The sequence below is a fragment of the Chiloscyllium punctatum genome, chromosome 8, assembly GCF_047496795.1.
Source record: "Chiloscyllium punctatum isolate Juve2018m chromosome 8, sChiPun1.3, whole genome shotgun sequence".
Classification (NCBI taxonomy): Eukaryota; Metazoa; Chordata; class Chondrichthyes; order Orectolobiformes; family Hemiscylliidae; genus Chiloscyllium; species Chiloscyllium punctatum.
Genome location: NC_092746.1, coordinates 103654666 through 103674481, shown reverse-complemented (window position 1 = coordinate 103674481; position 19816 = coordinate 103654666). Strand labels below are relative to the sequence as shown.

The following is a 19816-nucleotide window of genomic DNA, read 5'->3' as shown; positions in this document are numbered from 1 at the left end:
CTGAGGGTGGCCTTATAGAGTTTGTAAAATCATGAGGGGCTTGGCTAGGATAAATAAATAAGATATCTTCCCTAGGGTGGGGGAGTCAGAGCTAGAGGGCATAGGTTTAGGGTGAGAGGGGAAAGATTTAAAAGGGGCCTAAAATGGCAACTTTTTCACACAGAGGGTGGTGCATGTATGGAATGAGCTGCCAGAGGAAATGATGGAGCTGGTACAATTACAACATTTAAAACTCATCTGGATGGGTATATGAATAGAAAGGGTTTAGAGAAATATGGGCCAACTGCTGGCAAATGAGATTAGATTAATTTAGAATATCTGGTCGGCATAGACGACTTGGACCAAAGGATCTGTTTTCGTGCTGTACACGTCTGTGACACCATCCAGACTCTTTATAACTCAACCCCTCCTTTCCCAGTTAGATCCTGATAAATCTTTCTGAACTCTCCAGTTTAATATTATCCTTCCTATAACAGGGCAAACAGAACAGCATGCAATACACCAGAAGAGGCCTCACCACCATCTTGTACTATCTCAACATGACATTCTATGGTCTGAACAATTAAGGCAAGCATGCTAAACGCCACCTTAACCACCCTGTTTACCTATGGTGCAAATTTCAAACAATTATGTACCTGAACCCCTCTGTCTCTCTACACTACTCAGGGCCCTACCATTCATTGTATGGGTCCTGTCCTTATTTGTTTTACCAAAATGCAATACCTTGTATTTACTAAATAAAACTGTCTCCTCTCCTCAGCCCATTGACCAAATTGATCAAGATCTTTGTAATCTTAGATAATCTTTTTCACTGTCCACTATACTGCTAATTTTGGTGTTCATCCACAAACTTACTAATTAATCCTCCTATGTTATCATCCAAATCATTCATATAAATGACAAACAAAACTGAACCCAGTACCAGTCTTCACCAACACACTCTGTCCCCTCCTGTAAAGCCAATTTTGTATCCAATTAGCAAGTTCACCCAGAATCCCATGTGATATAACTTTACTAATTAGTCTACTATGGGGACCCTTATCAAAGGGTTTACTAAAGTCCAGTTAAACAACTTGTATCTTGTAGATCATGGGTAGGCTTTGGACAGCCAAGGGGTGAATTCCTCACTGCAGGATTCCTAGCTTCTGACCAGGTCTTCAAGCCACAGTATTTATATGACTGATTCAGTTGAGTATTTGGTGAGTGGTGAGTCCTCCAGATGTTGGTGGGTGATTCAGTGGCACTAATGCCATTGAATGTTGAGGGACACTGATTAGATTCTGTCATTGGAGATGGCCATTGCCTGACACTGGGATTTGAATGTTACTGTGTTGTTAGCAAACTTCTGTTCACTGTTATGAACTATCTGGTTCCAATGCCATCACCTTCTATAATGAACTTGTTCTTTTCCCTCACTCTAGCTACCTTTTACTGGGTTTTATAGTCTCTGCGCTTTGAGTGTAGCACAATACAGGACATAAACAAACCCTTCAGTCCACCACGTTTATGCTGACCATGATGTCATGTCATTGAAAACTAATCCATTTGTCTGCTCATAGCCATATCCCTTTATTTTCTACATGTTCAATTGTCTGGTTAAATGCCTGTTAAATGTTGCTATTATATCTACTTATACCACCTCCCCTGGCAGTGTCTTGCGCATCTCCTTTTACACTTTCCCACTCTCACCTTAAACCTATTCCCCTTAGTGTTTTACATTTCCACTCTGGGGGGGAAAGACTCACTATCCACCCTGTCCATGCTGTTCATAATTTTGTATACTTCTATCAGATTGCCCTTCACTGCTTCCGACCCTCTCATGAAAACATTCCCAAGTTTGTCCAACCTCTCCTTATATCCAATGCACTTCAATTCCGGCAACATCCTGGTAAACCTCTTCTGCACCCTCTTCAAAGCCTCTACATTCTTCCTATAGTGTGGGGATTAGAACTGCACATAGTACTTCAAAAATGGCCTAAGTAATGTTTTAGGAGAAAGTGAGGACTGCAGATACTGGAGATCAGAGCTGAAAATGTGTTGCTGGAAAAGCGCAGCCCGAAACGTCGATTCTCCTGTTCCTTGGATGCTGCCTGACCTGCTGCGCTTTTCCAGCAACACATTTTCAGCTAAGTAATGTTTTATACAGCTGCAACATGGCTTTCCAGATTTTATACTCACTGCCTTGACTGATGAAAGCACGCATGCCATAAACTGTCTTTACCAACTTCTCCATTTGTGTTGCCACTTGTAGGGAACTATGGACTTGCACCCCAAGGTCCTTCTGTATATAAATGCTCCTAAACTTCCTGCCATTTACTGTATACTTTCCTCTTACATTTGACCTTCCAAAATGCATCACCTCACACTTGTCCAGATCAAACTCCGTCTGCCATTTCTCTGCCCAACTTTTCAAATGAGCTTCATCTTGCTGTATCCTATGACAACCTTCCTCACTATCTATAACTCTTCCAATTTTTGTGTTGTCTACAGACTTACTAACTAGACCACCTAAATTTTCATCCACATCATTACACATAAATAAGAGATCCCAGCACTGATCCTTGCAGAACACCACTGGTCACAGACCTCTAGTCAGAAAAACACCCCTTCACAATTACCCTCTGTCTTCTAAGACTGAGCCAGTTTTGCACCCACCTTGTCAGATGCTTTAGTAAAGTCCATATAGATAACATCCACTGACCACTCCCGCGCAGTCATGCTGACTATTCCTAATAAGTCCATTATATTCCAAATGTGAGTAAATCCTGTCTATAAGAATCTTCTCCAATAATTGCCCTACCACTGTTGAGAGGCTCACTGGCCCATAATTTCCTGGATTAGACATGTCCTTCTTGAACAAAAGGACAACATTGGCTATTCTTCAGTTTTCCAGGACCTTGCCTGAGGCTAAATATCTCTGTGAACACCCCAGCAATCTCCTACATTGACTCCATCAATATGTTGGGATAGATCCCAACAGGCCCTGGGACTTATCGAGCTTAATGTTTTTCAAGACACCTAACATGACCTCTTAATCTTGACATGTACCTAGATCATTAAGCAAAAGTGGGTCCTGCAGATGCTGGAGATTACACTCAAGATTAGAGTAGTGCTGGAAAAGTACAGCAGGTCAGGCAGCATCCGAGGAGCAGGAAAATTGATGTGTCGGGCAAAAGCCCTTCATCAATTTCTGATGAAGGGCTTTTGCCCGAAACGTCGATTTTCCTGCTCCTTAAATGCTGCCTGACCTGCTGTGCTTTTCCAGCACCACTCTAACCATGCCCTAGAATATTAACAGACCCCTCCCTACCATCATCTTACTATCATCTATGTCTTACTCCTGGTGAATACTGATGTGCAGTTTATTTTAATCAATTCAAGGTATTCTCTCATATCATGGAGCAAGTATATCAGCTCAAAAGGACTGAATTCTGTGACCTCATTATGAGCATCCCCAATGGCAAGCACTAAAAAGTGCATTCCTTTATTGCAAGCACTAGGACATTCTGGATAATAGGTCTAATCATGGTCTTCAAAGTTCGGCATACTTTCAATGGTCCTTTGAGATCATGGATGATTTATCCGAGACAAGCTCCCATTTTATTATAATCTCAGCTGATAACATTGGAGAGGTCACAATCCAGAGCGAAACCTCACATGGTAGACCCTAAGTTTTTTTAATTAATTAATCACTCGGCATATTCATGAGAGGCTGTCAATATACGTTTAACAAAAGGAAAACACAAACTGTATTATGTTAGACAAGAATTATTAGGACCACCAGTTTACAATCATCGGAAGAAATTTTCATCTTCTTTACCCCAGCATTTAGTGCTGTTACAGACTCTCATACCTCAATGGAAAGTCCCTGCTATCTTCAGGTAAATCTTGCTCAGCTGGCGTAGCTGTCAACCGATTCCTTTCAGCAAATTGATGGGCATTTACTATTTGCTTTTTGATATTTTCTCAGATAATCCATCTCAGATGTTATTACATGCCTTTGGAGTGAGTGGGATTTGACCCAAGCCTCCTGACCCAGAATTTTCACTGTACTCGGTCACTGCACCACAAGAACCTCATGCTATTTCCTTCAGTTAATGTCTATCTTCAAGACCTTTAAAAGCTGCTAACACAACTCATTTCCGCTTACAGGAGTTTCCGAGATTCATGTTTTCAATGACCATGTAGGATACCTTCTTCTTTGACACCCACGGCCTTCTGCTTCTGATGATTTCTTCTTCTTAACCTGTAAAGGTCTCAGGATTTCTCCCTGACTGTTTAGAGACTGCTGATAATAGCAGCTCTGTAAGGGCCCCCTTACTCTGCCTGAACCCGCTTATGGTCCCTTCGCTCTGGTGGTCATCAAACTGAAGTCAAGTGAACATCTTTGCAATTATTTCCCTGGGTGCCTTACTGGGTATTTCGCTGAAATCTCTCAAACTTTTCTAAATGCTGTTTTGAACTCGAAATTCAAAATGACTTTCTGACCTTAAACAAAGGCTAGATATTCACAATACAAAACTAAAATTCATTTTTCCTCTACTTTTGAACCAAAGTTCTGCAACGATATGTTATGAACCTTCACAATACATCACCTATAGCAACCTGTATGCATTTTGTTTTTGCAAAGTAGTTGATTTTATTTGTAATGTTGTTTTGAAATAACTGAAAATGCATTTAAAGTCTTGTTTTAATTATACTTTGTCAACCTAGAGATGTGTGAAAGTGTTATAAAGGTGTCCTAGATTTCACTACTCTGCCCGCTTTATTGTGGCTGTACTTGTGGACAAATTCAATATCTGAATCCACAAGTATAAAGTATGAAGTATCAAAATTAACTGATTCTACCACAAGTGCATCACTGTAACTTAATGCACAAATGTTGTTGAAAAATCATTTGACATTGACGTGGCTTAAGATATAAAAGCGCAGATGTTATGCTAAACCTTTGTGCACACCTAGTTAGGTGTCGGGGATTTTTATGTCTAGTTCGGTGCATGAAAATCAATGAGGAATGTCGAGGTTTTGGAGGACAGAGACGAGATCTATAGGCGAAGCAGGATGAGAGAAGTTAGGTTGTTTTCCTTAGAGCACCGAAAGGCAAGGGGTAACATAACAGAAGTATTCAAAAAAGAGGAAGGATTTGATAGATCAAGTAAGAAACTGTTTCCACTGCCAGACAGGATAGCAATCAGAAATGAGATCAAGGGACCCATTTTTTACATAGTAAGTTTCGATCTTGTTACACTACCTGATAGGCTTCAATAATAACTTCCAGAAGAGAGGTGAATAACTGTGAAGGAGGGAATTATCAGGCACATTATCAGGGTTGTATGCGATCCTTCTGTGCTGTATCATTCTATGGGTTAAACCATGGCAGTTTGAAGGATTGCTGCATTGTTGATACTATAGTATTCAACCGAGATGTTAAATTGAGGCTCTGCCTGACCATTCAGCTGGATGCAAAAATAGTCCCAAGGATCACATTGAAATGGCTGATGTTTGTTGGGCACTGTATGTAGGTTTCTGAGTTTATGAATAAAACAAGTCTGTATTTATTCGGCTCTGAAGCATTTGGGATATTAGGAGGATATTAAGACTATTATATCAATGCACATCTGTCTCCTTTAAAGACTTATGCTGCAGAAAATCGGTCATAGAACCAGCTGTTGACTCCCGTTCACAAAGTTAATCTAAAGAGAAGTGCTGAACCATTTTGAAAGGGAAGCATTTGGCCAAATATCGTTTGTCATTTTGAGTTTACTTAGGAGTAGAGCAAATGAGCCAAGCACAGAACTACGCTCAACTGTTTCTCTCTCATACTTTTCGTTCAGCAATGACTCATTTATGGCTGTAATGAAGTTCAGGTTTCCAACTTTAGAAAATTGCTGACTCAAATATGCTTTCATTTAAACAGTGTTTGAAATGTATTAATGTCTTCTTGCATATCTTCAGTGTATTCGCATAGAAGTCATTCAGCAGAGCCCTCTGGTGGTGGTAACTTATCTTGAAACATCTTTAAGATGTTATTTTTATCAATCATTGTAAACTCTTTAACTTTCATTGATCAAATTCAGGTGTAAATTCTAGAATTCCTATTCTCATGTCTAGTAGATGTCTAGTTCATGTCTAGTAGATATTATTCTGGAGCATCGTGATGTCATAGCCTACTGGAAGTTGAAAAGTTTGATATAAAATTAACTTTTCAAATTGAGCAAACTTTTAATTGTTATCAGAAACAAAATGGCCTGGAGTTGCAGTTTTCTGTTTACAATTCAGCCATAATTTAACATGTGCTAGAAGAGAGGGTTTAGGCACTTCCTGTATGTTTACTTTCAACTGAAATTGTTGCCTGAAATTCTCCAGGAATTGCATGTAATCTTGTTTTTTTTCCCCTCTCTCTAGTGCTACAACTGTGAAGAAGAAGCAATGTATCACTGCTGCTGGAACACCTCTTACTGCTCCATCAAATGTCAGCAAGAGCACTGGCATGCTGAGCACAAACGAACCTGCCGTCGGAAAAGATGAAAGTTCTCTCCTCCACAACAGCCATACTAAGAAACAGAGATAGCTTCCTTCTCACAGAAAGTGCTGGTTTTAGTTTGGAGCCACATTTCTGTGAATCTTGCTTCCCATTTGCACCAGCATTTTAATCTACAAAGCTTAGTTTCCTCTCTCGCCCCCTCCCCCAACCATCGCCCACCTACCAGTTAGCCGAACCAAGTCAGTCTGTGTTGATTTTAACCAGATACTTTTTTGTGTGTTTTTTAACTTCTTTTACATCAGTGGTCATGTGATCAATACTTCGGGACAGGGTTGACACAGCAGGTAATAAACCTGCTTTAAAAAAAATAACTGTTAATATTTCCCAACTCTGCTTTTTTATATTTTTCTTACGTATGCTACTTTTATTAATAAAAATGAATGTTGATCATGTATTAAAGCAGGGAAATGGGATTTCTAATGAGCTGGACCTTAGAGATGGAATGAACATTTAGTTCTGGTTTTGTAATTTGCACATTTCTTTTCTTCCTAACCCAAATGAGTCCACACGCATGTAAAATTGCCAAATACTACCTTTATGTACCAGTAGGTATGAACAGAAAAATTACAGTGAATTTTGCTTTCTGCACCAGTGTTCACTGAATATCTGTGCAGTTGTCTGTCTTGCAGTTGAATTGTATAAAATAAAATGAAGCACTTAGTTTTTTTTCCAGCAGCTCTTAGGTTTTGGATTGTAATTAGCTATTGCTGCCTGTTTGCTTACAGTCCTTGTCACCTTAGACAGAATGATGTATCTGCATGTCAATCCATTTATAAAGGCATTGTGATTGTGATGGGTCTGTACCTTGCTGCGTGTCTGGTACAAAACACATACCAGTAACTGTTTCGTGGTATTGCAGAAAACGGAAAATAATTTAAATATAGAATCATTCCAAAGGCTGTTTAAATCTTTTACTCGTAGCTGCATGAAAGTAAGACACGTGTAACTTTGACTGTTCTGTTTTCATGTCTTGGTAACAGCATTGCACCTTCTTCAAATTATGCAGTATAAACACTCTGTTAAACATGACTGTGGCCTGATTTTGTTTTAAATTATCACTAAATTGACCTGCTTTGGATTGTTTTAGATGAAGCATTAAAATCAATTCATAGCTAAATACAGTTGCCATTTGTAACTCCATCACGTAAGGTTTAGCCACTCTGCACATTTACTCATTTTAGTGTGGCATCACATGGCAGTTAAATTAGGACATGGCAAATCCTGGGCTTTTTTGTAAGTTTTTCTTACTGGCAATATATTAAATCATCTGTGTTTACATTGGGCAATAAATGTATTTCAGAGATGTACTTTGAATGTTTAACTTTTGGTGTTTATTTATATATAAATATATAAAATAAAAATAATTGGCAAGGACTGATGCAATGTCGTCTCCCCATCTGGAGAGGTGGGGCTGTTTCGATTTATAACTGAACAACGTGTTTAGATGTTGATCCATGTACTATTCAAGCAAATTACTGTCAACCTTCTTGTCCACAGTTTGAAAAACTCTCCAAGTCTTTGTCATTTGTGTTTAAAAACTTTTATCAATTGGCTTTTGATTTCTGTGGCTGATTCTAAAGAATTCAAGATGTCATTTTCCATCTCAGTTGTGCTAGCCCACCCTGAAATGCTCCTCATATTTATTTTGCATTGCACTGCCCACCTTTTAGTTTTGTTCTCAATCGAAGTGTGCAGAACGGGCTTGTTTTCATTCAGTGTTTGCTTACCTTTATCCCATTTATGCTTCTCCTTCCCTGTCTCCTTCAAATGCCCCACATCTGGCAGTTCTGACACTGGCTGTTATTGAGTATAGAGATAATACTATGTCACTCACCATCATGGAGTGTAATCAGGCCATGTTACAAACGTGGAAATGAGCTGTCTTTATCAAGAGCACAAACGTGAGCTGGAAGTATCATCACAGGATTGAATCAGGCACTAAGATTGTGAACAGGTTGGCTGAATGCAGACTGTTATGCAGGAGAGGGATCGAGTCAGTGGTTAGGAGTAGAATATTTTTCAAAAACCTGTCATTCTGCTATTTGTCTACATTTCCTTTGTGATTTGAGAGTCCAATCTGCATCCTACCATTTCTGGATTCTGGTATATGTGGCAGTATAATGCATATTTGCAATGTGTCAAATACCAGCGGTGTAGAATTAACTAAATCACTATAATGCATCTTCAAAAATTGTTCTTGACCATCTAGAGTTGATAGCAAGATTGGGATAGAGAATTGGCTAACTAATGGAAGACTGTGTTGGAATGAAGGCATTTTCAGGATGGCAGCCTGGAGCTGTGGATGTGCCACAGAAAACTGCACTGGGGCCACAATTATGGGCAATATATCTTAATGACTTGAATGACAAGCGTATGTACCATCACTGAGTTTGCTGATGAAACAAAATAGGTGGGAAAGTGAGTAGTGAGGATGACATAAAGTGCCTGCAGAGCAATAATCCAATGAAATATAATCTGGGCAAGTGAGAGGTTTTGCACTTTGGCAGGAAAAGCAGAAGAACAGAATATTGTTTAAATGGAGGGAGATTTCAGAATGCTGCATCGTAGAGGGTTTAGGGGTCTTTGTACATGAATCTCAAAACATTAGCATCCTGGTTAAATGGATAATGGGGAAGTAAAGTACAATGTTGCTGTTTATTTCAAAGGGAATAAAGTTTCAAAGTAGGGAGGTACTAATTGGTGTTTAGAACAATGAGAGACTATCTTATTGAAGCATAAAATTCTTTGGGAATTTGACAGGGTTAATGCGGGGAGGTTGTTTCCACTTATTAGAGTACAGAATTAAAGTTACAAACACCAAGTAAAGGATCATCCACTTAATACAGAGATGAGGACAACTTTCTTCCCTCAGATGGTAGTGGATCTGTGGAATTCTTTCCTGTAAGCTGTCAAGCCTTGGTCCTTAGCTGTATTCAAGGCCAAGATATGAATCAAGGGTTTTAGGGAGAAGGCAGGAAAATGGAGTGGGGAGTTACTTGACCAGCCTTGAACCAGGGTCACAGTCAAAGGATACAGGGTGGGCCATTTAGGATTGAGTTGAGAAATTTCTTCACCCAGTGAGTGGTGTTTCGGTGGAGTTCTTTGCCGCAGAAAGCAGTTGAGATCAAAACTTTGAATGTTTTCAAGAGGATTCCTAAGGGCTAAAGGGATCAAGGGTTTGGAAAGAAGGGAACAGGGGGTGGATGATTAGCCATGGAATGGTAGAGTAGGCTCAAAACGCCATTGGCTTACTTCTGCATTTAATGGTCTAATGCGAACAATAATCATTCCTTAAATCAAAGACAAATACTAAAATAAGGTCAGGAAGTGAATGAAAAGGTGAGAAGGGACAATCATGTATTTTTTATAATTAGGAGAAGTAGCTAAGTTTACTAAGATGAGGCGAAGTCTTAAACAAAACATGGAATCACAAAATGGTTACAGACTGGAGCAGGCCATTTGATCCATCATGCTGGTGACTGCCTCAAGAACTAGGCCCACATGGAAACTGCTTCTTCTGTGCTCTCAGCCAGTATATTTCAGAACCTAATGACTTACTAGATCTTGTATATCCCCTGGTTCTTTAATCAATTCTCCACATCTTGTCCTCTGATTCTTGGCAATTTGAACATTGTAAACAAATTCTCGTTGTGGGTGATTTGGAACAATTGACCAAATCAAAACACAACCTTTTTTCTGAGGAAAACAGCCCTTTTGCCAATCTATCCACAAACTATTTCCATTAATTTGTTTTGGTGTTATGGGCGCCACTGGCTTTGCCAGCATATTTTACCCATCCCTAAAATCTTACCAGATAGATTGCTGCGGGTATACAGCACGGAAACAGGCACTTCGATCCAATGCCTCCATGCTGACCTAGATGTCCTGAGTTAATCTAGTCCCGTTTGCCAGCATTTGGCCAATATCCCTCTAAACCCTTACCGTTCATGTACCCATCCAGATCCTTTTAAATGTTGTAATTGTATCAGCTTCCATCACTTCCTCTGTCAGTCCATTCCATATATGCACCACCCTCTGCATGAAAAGTTGCCCCTCAGATTCCTTTTAAATCTCTCTTCTCTAACTTTAAACCTGTGCCCTCTAGATTTGGACTCCCTACCCTGGGAAAAAGACTTTGACTATTCATTCTACCCACGCCCCTCATGATTTTACAAATCTCTGTAAGACCACCCACCCCTCAGCCTCCGACGCTCCAGGGAAAATAGCCCCAACCAATTCAGCCTCTTTTTAAAGTGTCACATATAAGCTAGAGCAATTAAGGTTGGCAGGTGGTCTCCTGAAAGAACATTAGGTGGCACAGTGGTTAGCAGCACTAAGGACTCTGGTTTGATTACAGCCTTGAGTGACAATATGGACTTTGCATATTTTCTCTGTATCTGCATAGGGTGCCGTGCAGTCCCTGTGCCCCGGTTTCCTCCCACAGTCCAAAGATGTACAGGTTACGTGGATTGGCTATGGTTTTTAAAAAAAAGTGGAGTTACAGTGATAAGTTTGGGCAGTGTGGGTTGGGTCTAAGTGGGATGCTCTTCTGAGGGTTGGTGCAGACTTGGTGGGCCAAATGACCTCTTTCCACAGTCTAGGGATTCTATGATCCTGTGAAACAGATTTTATTGACACCATTAACATTTTTTAAAATTCCAGACTTCTGTTGAAGTTAAATTTTATCCATTGATCCGCATAATTGAAATACCTTACCTCTTGAACCGTTCTTGCACAGTTTATCTCTGCCTTCATTCTTTCTTAAAGTATGGCATCCAACAGTTGTAAAACCATCTCCATTTGAAGTTGAACCAGTGTTTCCAATAGGGTTATCATCGTTTCCTTGAGTATATTCTCTCGGCCCCTCAGTGTACAGGATCCTTGGCTTCAGTGTTTTCTCTGACCTTTCCCAATTTGTGAATATCTCCAGATCCAGGGCACCAGCCCATTGACTGTCTGATTCAAGCAGACCCTTCCTTATCCACTGGCAAAGTGCCACTACTTCTGGGCCTTGGCAGTGTCAGAACGTTCCTGAACAGAGTTAAAAATCACACAACACCAGGTTATAGTCCAACAGGTTTAATTGCTCCAAATGCTAGTGTGCTTCCAATTAAACCTGTTGGACTATAACCTGGTGTTGTGTGATTTTTAACTTTGTACACTCCAGTCCAACACCAGCATCTCCAAATCATACCTGAACAGGTAATTATATCCTTTATATTATCATTCTTTGTGTCCAAATTCATCATTTAATACTTGGCTGCATTAAATTTCAGCTGCTCTGTACCAGTGCATTTCACTAACTCCTTCCCTTGACGATTCACTAGTCCCCTCACATTTCATAATATTTCCAAGATTCTGTTAGCTGCAAATTTGGAATGGTGTCCTGCATTCCTGATGTCTATTTTGTCACTCAACCACCTTTATTCCATGGATATCAACTGTGCGGGCAAGTCTCAATATCTCAGACACTCCTATATAAATAATGAGCCCTACTCCTTTTGCCAACTTTTTAATATTTATATGACAAAGGGGGGATCTAATGTTATCTGCCAGTCTCTCCTCAAACTTCTCTGCTGCTCTTTATCGCTTTATCACTTCTCTTATAGATCATTCTCTATAACTTCAGGCATAACCCCCCAACCGCAACTACCAATCTATTCAAAGATAAACATGCTGTACTATGCAATACATTTTAGGAAGGGCTTATGCCCGAAACGTTGATTCTCCTGTTCCTTGGATGCTGCCTAACCTGCTGCGCTTTTCCAGCAACACTCTTTCAGCTCTGATCTACAGCATCTGCAGTCCTCACTTTCTCCTCCAATACATTTTAGGGAAAGAGCATTGCACTAGTGTGTAGCAAAATATTATCGACCTATATAGAAAACAAGATCAGAGCTGATACCTTAAAGCAAAGTGAGAATGAGTCATGATTCAACAGTTCGGGACGGTAACGTTCTGGGCAGCAATTTTCAGGGTGATAAGCAAATGAGCTTCCAGCATTATCATCAAGTAATAGTGTTTGCTGAATTATAAGGGATAAATCGGGAAAAAAAACATTGCTTGCCATTTTAGCAAACTGTTGAACAAGGAAGGTAGAGTAAAAGAAGTTTGTTTAAAAATTTGCTTTTAGGATGTGGGCATTGCTGGTTGTGAACTGGCCTTGGGGAAAGAGGTGCTGAGCCAGCTTCTGTACTGCTGCAGTCCACACGGTGAAGGCAGTCCCAGGACTTTTGCTTGGCAGCAGTGAAGATATTGTAATCCATGTCAGGATGGTGTGTAGCTTCGATGAGAATGTCCAGGCAGCAACTTCCCCGTGAATCTGCTAACCCTTATACCAGGTCTTGACATTTAGAAGGTTCTGTCGGAAGAGCCTGGTGAGTGAGTGCAGCACATCTTTTAGATAGTAGACAGTGCTGCCACTAAGTGTCAGTAGTGTAGGTGGTGCCAATCAAGTGGGCTGCTTTGTCCTGGATGGTGTTAAGCTTCTTGAGTGTTGTTGGAGCTGCACTCATCCAGACAAGAGGGGAGTATTCTATCACACACCTGACTTGTTCCTTATAGATGGTGGACAGGCGGAGGGGTGTTGGGAGTCTTTTTTTTTTCTTATCCCAAACACACACACACACACACATCATGCGTGTGTGTGTGTGGATGGTAAGAGTTAGGTTCTGTGTTGAATCTGTAGTCCTGTGATGTTGGTGTATGATTTGGGATGATAATCTTGGACTATAATACAATATACACAAAGCTGACTCAAACTGCTCATTGGTGCCATGCCATTTTGGTCCAGAACTGTGGAGTTGCTAAGCTAGAAGGGACAAGTCATTATAAAATCTCACAAAAAGATTGGCATAGCAGGAGACAATTGGAAGTATTGTCACTAAGAGAACCATGATTTTTAAAGTGGCCAATCAGAAATGTTGAGCAAATCCATGAACTGTTCATGCACTGAGAAAGCAATTCAATGGCAGGGTGTTTGTGATCATGTCCAGCTATTCATGGCTGAATAAGGGAGAGGTTTGTTTTGTGATTCAACGCACAAGAAGAACATTCAAAGACAGAAGAGGAACTTCAGAAAGCAGAACAAGAGACCTCTGCCAGTCAACCAGTGTCACAAACTGGCATCCTGCAGTGGATCAACTCAACAAACATTACTTTTACTAAATATTATTTCTTTTCTACTTACTGTGATAAATAAATTCTGTAAAATGTTTAACAACATACTTGTTTTTGATTGGTTTTTGGAAATAGCCAGAACTAGTAAATATTTAGATTAATTCACTCAAACTCTAATTATATTTGACTTAGGCTTTAAAATTGTAAAAGAACCTCAAACATTTCATAGACTCATTGCTTTTTCCAGAGTCCAGTACTTCAGCTCTTCCTTGCTATACATGGAATGAAGTGAAATGGTTGAATATTAGCTTCTGTGGGGACCTGAGGAGGATGCTACAATGGATCATCCAAATGACACTTCTGATTGAAGATGGTTGCACGGTCTTTTGCACTGAGCTCTCCCTTGTTGAGAATGGGGATACCTGTGGTACTTCCTCGTCCTTCTGTGAGCTGTTTAATTGTCCATTCCCATTCATCCCTGGACATGGCAGGACTGCAGAGCTTAGAACTGATTCATTGGTCAGAGAGACCGCATGTTGGTGCAGCTGTTCTGCTGCATCAAATCTGGACTTAAGTGGATACAAATCATTAAGTACACACACACTAAATAGCAGAATGAAGAGGGAAACTATGACAGCCTTAATCTTTGAGAACTCCATCCTATGAATCTATTTTCCTTTTTCCATTATGCCAAGCATTTACTTTCTCAAGGAAATGAGAAATGTTTTCTCATGTTGTTTAGTTATGCTTCATATCCCCCTCAGGACATTTCCCCCACACAGGATCAATATTTCATTTGTTCTTTATTGTCACCATAGCCTTAGAAGGACCATTGACATCCCCTAGTTTCTCAGAATGTAACTCTATTTCACTCTCCACAGATAGAGTTAGACCTGCTGAGTTTCTCTAGCACTTTCTGTTTTTATTTCAGATCTTCAGCAGTTTGCTCATATACAAATAAGTTTCCGTCAGAGACTTGAAGGCTGGAGGTGGAATGTTTCTGTGGAAAATGCAACTACTTGGGGGAGGAGATCAGAAAATATTCAGGAAAAATTTGGAAGACCTCAATGCAACGAGGAGGTGAACTCCTAACACTCGATCTATACAAATAACAGATGTTGTGAACACGTGAGATGCTGAGAAATATGGGGAAAGAAGAGCAGTGGGTTGTTAGTGCATGCTGGTGATGTGACCAGATGGAGATTGGTACTCAGTACTTTGCCATGAGTGTATGGTTTAGCTGCAAAACTCGGTTTCAACACAACATAGTTGGCATAATAGTGAATATATCAATAAATTAAAAAGATTACAATTATAATAACGGTTACATGTCACTGTCAGCATATTATGTACTAATTAAAATAAAGAACTGCAGATGCTGGAAATCAGAAACAAAAAGCAGAAATTGCCGGAAGCTCAGCAGGTCTAGCAGCACCTGCAGAGAAAAATCAGAATTAACGTTTCGGGTCTAGTGATTCTTCCTCAGAACGGATTCTATTCAACTTGTTGATATATTCAATACTTAATCAATCATGGCCATCTGTAACCAATTTGCCAGGTTTATTGTAGCCTTTATTTCAGGGATTTAAAAAAATGAACTGACTTGCAATGCAGGAGTAGCAATCCTGTCCTTCAATGGAAATAGATGCAACTCTATCAAATCTTTGTGTTAATGTGTTCTGATTTGAAACCACTTTGACACAGTATTGTGCAAATTGCAAATTGAATGCTACAATGTTCATTGTGATAAATTTCTGTGATACAGTCAGTGCACCATATTTAAGTGAAAACTGTTTTAATAATTCCATAATCTCTTGCATTGTACTGCAAAACATTTTGTTTTCAAGAGGAATTAAAGAAATTAAGTTAAAATACTTTTCAACATCTATTGCTGGGATTTTTTTTGGCACACTTAAACCTGTGTGCAATGCCCCAAAGTAATCAGGCAAGGAGACAATGTAACTGTTGCATCTTGCCGTCAGCATGTTAGTGTTACCTTCCAGAAATACACTCAACAATATCACTGTAATGGCGAACTGGAGATCTAAATATCTCATCATTCATCTCAATTAGATGACTTGAAGCATGACACAGACTTGAAGCATGAACTGTGCTGCTCTTTGAATAAATCAGCACCAACTCACAATAGGCTAAAGCTCAGATATTTTTGTCAAAGTGCAAATTAATGAGGTGAGTCGTGGCATTCATAAGGTATTTAACAAGCTATAATCCCCCCTAACTGTGCAACTTTCCTGCTGGGCAGCAGTAAGCTGCCAGTTGAGTTGATGCATAGACAATTTGGTCCCAATGTTGAGACAAGGTGAAATTTAATTTAAATAAATGCAAGGTGCTGCATTCTGGAAATGCAAATCAGAGCAGGACATATACACTTAATGGTAAGGTCCTAGGGAGTGTTCGTTCACTACATTGTCAACTGGGAAAACAATCTACTGTAAATTGCTGATTCAAACTCAATGTCAGTCAAACATTCATCATCATGAGAACAAGACATGAAATAATTGTCCCAACTATCAGAGGACTGCTGACATTGTTTAAGTCTAATAATATTGCCCAAATATTTAATAAGAATATGAGTAAATATAACCTTGGAGTGCCGGTTCATAGCTCCTTGAAAGTAGAGTCACAGGTAGATAGGATAGTGAAGAAGGTGTTTGGTATGCTTTCCTTTTTTGGTCAGAGCATTGGTCAGAGATAGGAGTTGGGAGGTCATATTGCTGCTGTACAGGACATTGGTTGGGCCATTCTGGTTTCCCTCCTATCAGAAGAAACTTGACAGGGTTCAAGAAAGATTTACAAGGATGTTGCCAGGGTTGGAGGATTTGAGCTATTGGGAGAGGCCGAACAGGCTTGGGGCTGTTTTCCCTGGAGGGTCAGAGGCTGAGGGACAACGTTATAGAGGTTATAAAATCATGAGGGGAATGGAGGATAAATAGACAAGGTCATTTCCCTGAGATGTGGGAGTCCAGAACTAGAGGGCATAGGTTTAGGGTGAGAGGGAAAAAATATAAAAGAAACATAGGGACAACATTTTCACGCAGAGGGTGGTACATGTATGGAATGAGCTGCCAAGGAAGTGGTGGAGGCTGGTACAATTGCAACATTCTGGATGGGTATATGAATAGGAAGGATTGAGAGAGATATGGGTCAAGTGCTGGCCACCTGACAGGAACCCAGATAGAATGTGCAAACTCCACACAGACAGTCGCCCAAGGCTGGAATTGAACCCGGGTACCTGGTGCTGTGAGGCAGCCATACTAACCACTGAACCACCGTGGCACCCAGTTTCTGTTTATGAAGAAAGCCATACAGATCTGTAGCTAGGGCATTGGCCAGCAAGACAGAGCTAATTACTTTTTGTTCAGAAGAAATTTTCTAAGACTGATTTACAGGTCGTTCTGTTATAATGCACATTTCATTAACATGCATTTGCTTTAACACGGTTGATGATTTGGGGACACTGTTTCTAAGTTTTAAAGCATGTGTTGGTTATAGTATGATTCCAGCCCCATTTGTTTAAAAGGTGCTGCTATTACACAATTTTCTTATAAACATGGGATTGCATGAGAATGAGTTATGGCAGAACTGACAGTATTTAACAAAAATGATTACAATTACAAATACAAGTAAAGTTAAAATTTACAGACATGTACTAAAGCAAAGAGTACTCTAACTCTTTTTCTTCCTTTTATATAAGAGAGATCCTGCTACTCCAATTTTTATTTAAATGACAATTCAATGGCCCTGAAAATACAGCTCTCCTGGGAACAAAAAAGCTTTAAAATACTGGCAAAGCAAAGCTGATGTCTTATGTAATCAGCACAAAGGTAGACAGCAGTCTGCATGATTTTATTACTTCGGTGTGCCGTAAAAATCTCTGAACAGGTTGTTAAAATTATCCATTACAGATCACAAATTCTATACATTGGCAAAATCTTACTGCAGTGTCAATCCTGACTTTCTGTAATCCTCTACCTTGTAGATACCATAGCCTAGCGGTGGTGGGATGACCAATCTGCAGAGACCTGGGTGTAAGCGCAATTCATGAATTTCAATCAAACCCCACTGTGTAGATTCTGGATTAGTGGTGCTGGAAAAGCACAGCAGTTCAGGCAGCATCCAAGGAGCAGTGAAATCGATGTTTTGGGCAAAAGCCCTTCATCAGGAATAAACGCAGAGAGCCTGAAGCGTGGAGAGATAAGCTAGAGGAGGGTGGGGGTGGGGAGAGAGTAGCATAGAGTACAATGGGTGAGTGGGGGAGGGGATGAAGGTGATAGGTCAGGGAGGAGAGGGTGGAGTGGATAGGTGGAAAAGGAGATAGGCAGGTCGGACAAGTCCGGACAAGTCAAGGGGACAGTGCTGAGCTGGAAGTTTGGAACTAGGGTGAGGTGGGGGAAGGGGAAATGAGGAAACTGTTGAAGTCCACATTGATGCCCTGGGGTTGAAGTGTTCCGAGGCGGAAGATGAGGCGTTCTTCCTCCAGACGTCTGGGGAGGGGCGGTGAAGGAGGCCCAGGACTTCCATGTCCTCGGCAGAGTGGGAGGGGGAGTTGAAATGTTGGGCCACGGGGCGGTGTGGTTGATTGGTGCGGGTGTCCCGGAGATGTTCCCTAAAGTACTCTGCTAGGAGGCGCCCAGTCTCCCCAATGTAGAGGAGACCGCATCGGGAGCAACGGATACAATAAATGATATTAGTGGATGTGCAAGTAAAACTTTGGATGTGGAAGGCTCCTTTAGGGCATTGGATAGAGGTGAGGGAGGAGGTGTGGGCTCAGGTTTTACAGTTCCTGCGGTGACAGGGGAAAGTGCCAGGATGGGAGGGTGGGTTGTAGGGGGGTGTGGACCTGACCAGGTAGTCACGGAGGGAACGGTCCTTGCGGAAGGCGGAAAGGGGTGGGGAGGGAAATATATCCCTGGTGGTGGGGTCTTTTTGGAGGTGGCGGAAATGTCGGCGGATGATTTGGTTCATGCGAAGGTTGGTAGGATGGAAGGTGAGCACCAGGGGCATTCTGTCCTTGTTATGGTTGGAGGTGTGGGGTCTGAGGGTGGGAAGAGGTGTAGTCCAGGTAGCTGTGGGACTATCCGTTGCTCCCGATGAAGTCTCCTCTACGTTGGGGAGACTGGGCACCTCCTAGCAGAGCGCTTTAGAGAAGAAAGGATTGTGAGGATGATTCAGGAGAAGAGTGAAAGTAATAGGGTGGTTGTAATAGGGTGCTTTAACCTTCCAGATATTGACTGGGAAAGCTATAGCTCGAGTACGTTAGATGGGTTGGTGTTTGTCCAATGTGTGCAGGAGGGTTTCCTGACACAATATGTAGACAGGCCAACAAGAGGTGAAAACAATGACTGCAGATGCTGGAAACCAGATTCTGGATTAGTGGTGCTGGAAGAGCACAGCAGTTCAGGCAGCATCCAAGTAGCTTCGAAATCGACGTTTCGGGCAAAAGCCCTTAATCAGGAATAAAGGCAGTGAGCCTGAAGCGTGGAGAGATAAGCTAGAGGAGGGTGGGGGTGGGGAGAAAGTAGCATAGAGTAAAATGGGTGAGTGGGGGAGGGGATGAAGGTGAGAGGCCATACTGGATTTGGTTCTGGGTAACGAACCAGGCCAGGTGTTAGAATTGGAGGTAGGTGAGCACTTTGGGGACAGTGACCACAACTCGGTGACTTTTACTCCAGTGATGGAGAGGGAGAAGTGTGCACTGTAGGGCAAGAGTTATAGCTGGGGTCAGGGAAATTATGATGCGGTGAGGCATGACTTAGGATGCGTGGCTTGGAAAAGTAGGCTTCAAGGGAAGGGTGCAATCGATATGTGGAGCTTGTTCAAGGAGCAACTATTGAGTGTCCTTGATAAGTATGTACCTGTCAGGCGGGGAGGAAAGGGTTGTGTAAGGGAGCCGTGGTTTAATAAGGAATTGGAATCCCTTGTTAAAGGGAAGAGGGCGGCCTATGTAAAGATGAGGCATGAAGGTTCAATTGGGGCGATTGAGAATTATAAGGTAGCCAGGAAGGATCTAAAGAGAGAGCTAAGAGCAGCAAGGAGGGGACATGAAAAGTCCTTGGTTGGTAGGATTAGGGAAAACCCAAAGGCTTTCTATGGGTATATCAGGAATAAAAGAACGACGAGGGTAGGAATAGG

At 41.1% G+C, this 19816-nt stretch overlaps 1 protein-coding gene across 4 annotated transcripts in view; it reads left to right on the top strand.

The window, feature by feature from the left end:
* Window positions 1-7858, top strand: part of zmynd11 (zinc finger, MYND-type containing 11) — a 193449-nt gene extending 185591 nt beyond the window's left edge. For all 4 annotated transcript variants that reach the window (XM_072576188.1, XM_072576187.1, XM_072576186.1 and 1 more), the window contains exon 15: window positions 6406-7858. In XM_072576188.1, the coding sequence (XP_072432289.1) occupies window positions 6406-6528 (123 nt within the window). In that variant the 3' untranslated portion in view covers window positions 6529-7858. The remainder of the gene's footprint in view (window positions 1-6405) is intronic.
* The last annotated feature ends 11958 nt before the right edge of the window (window positions 7859-19816 follow it).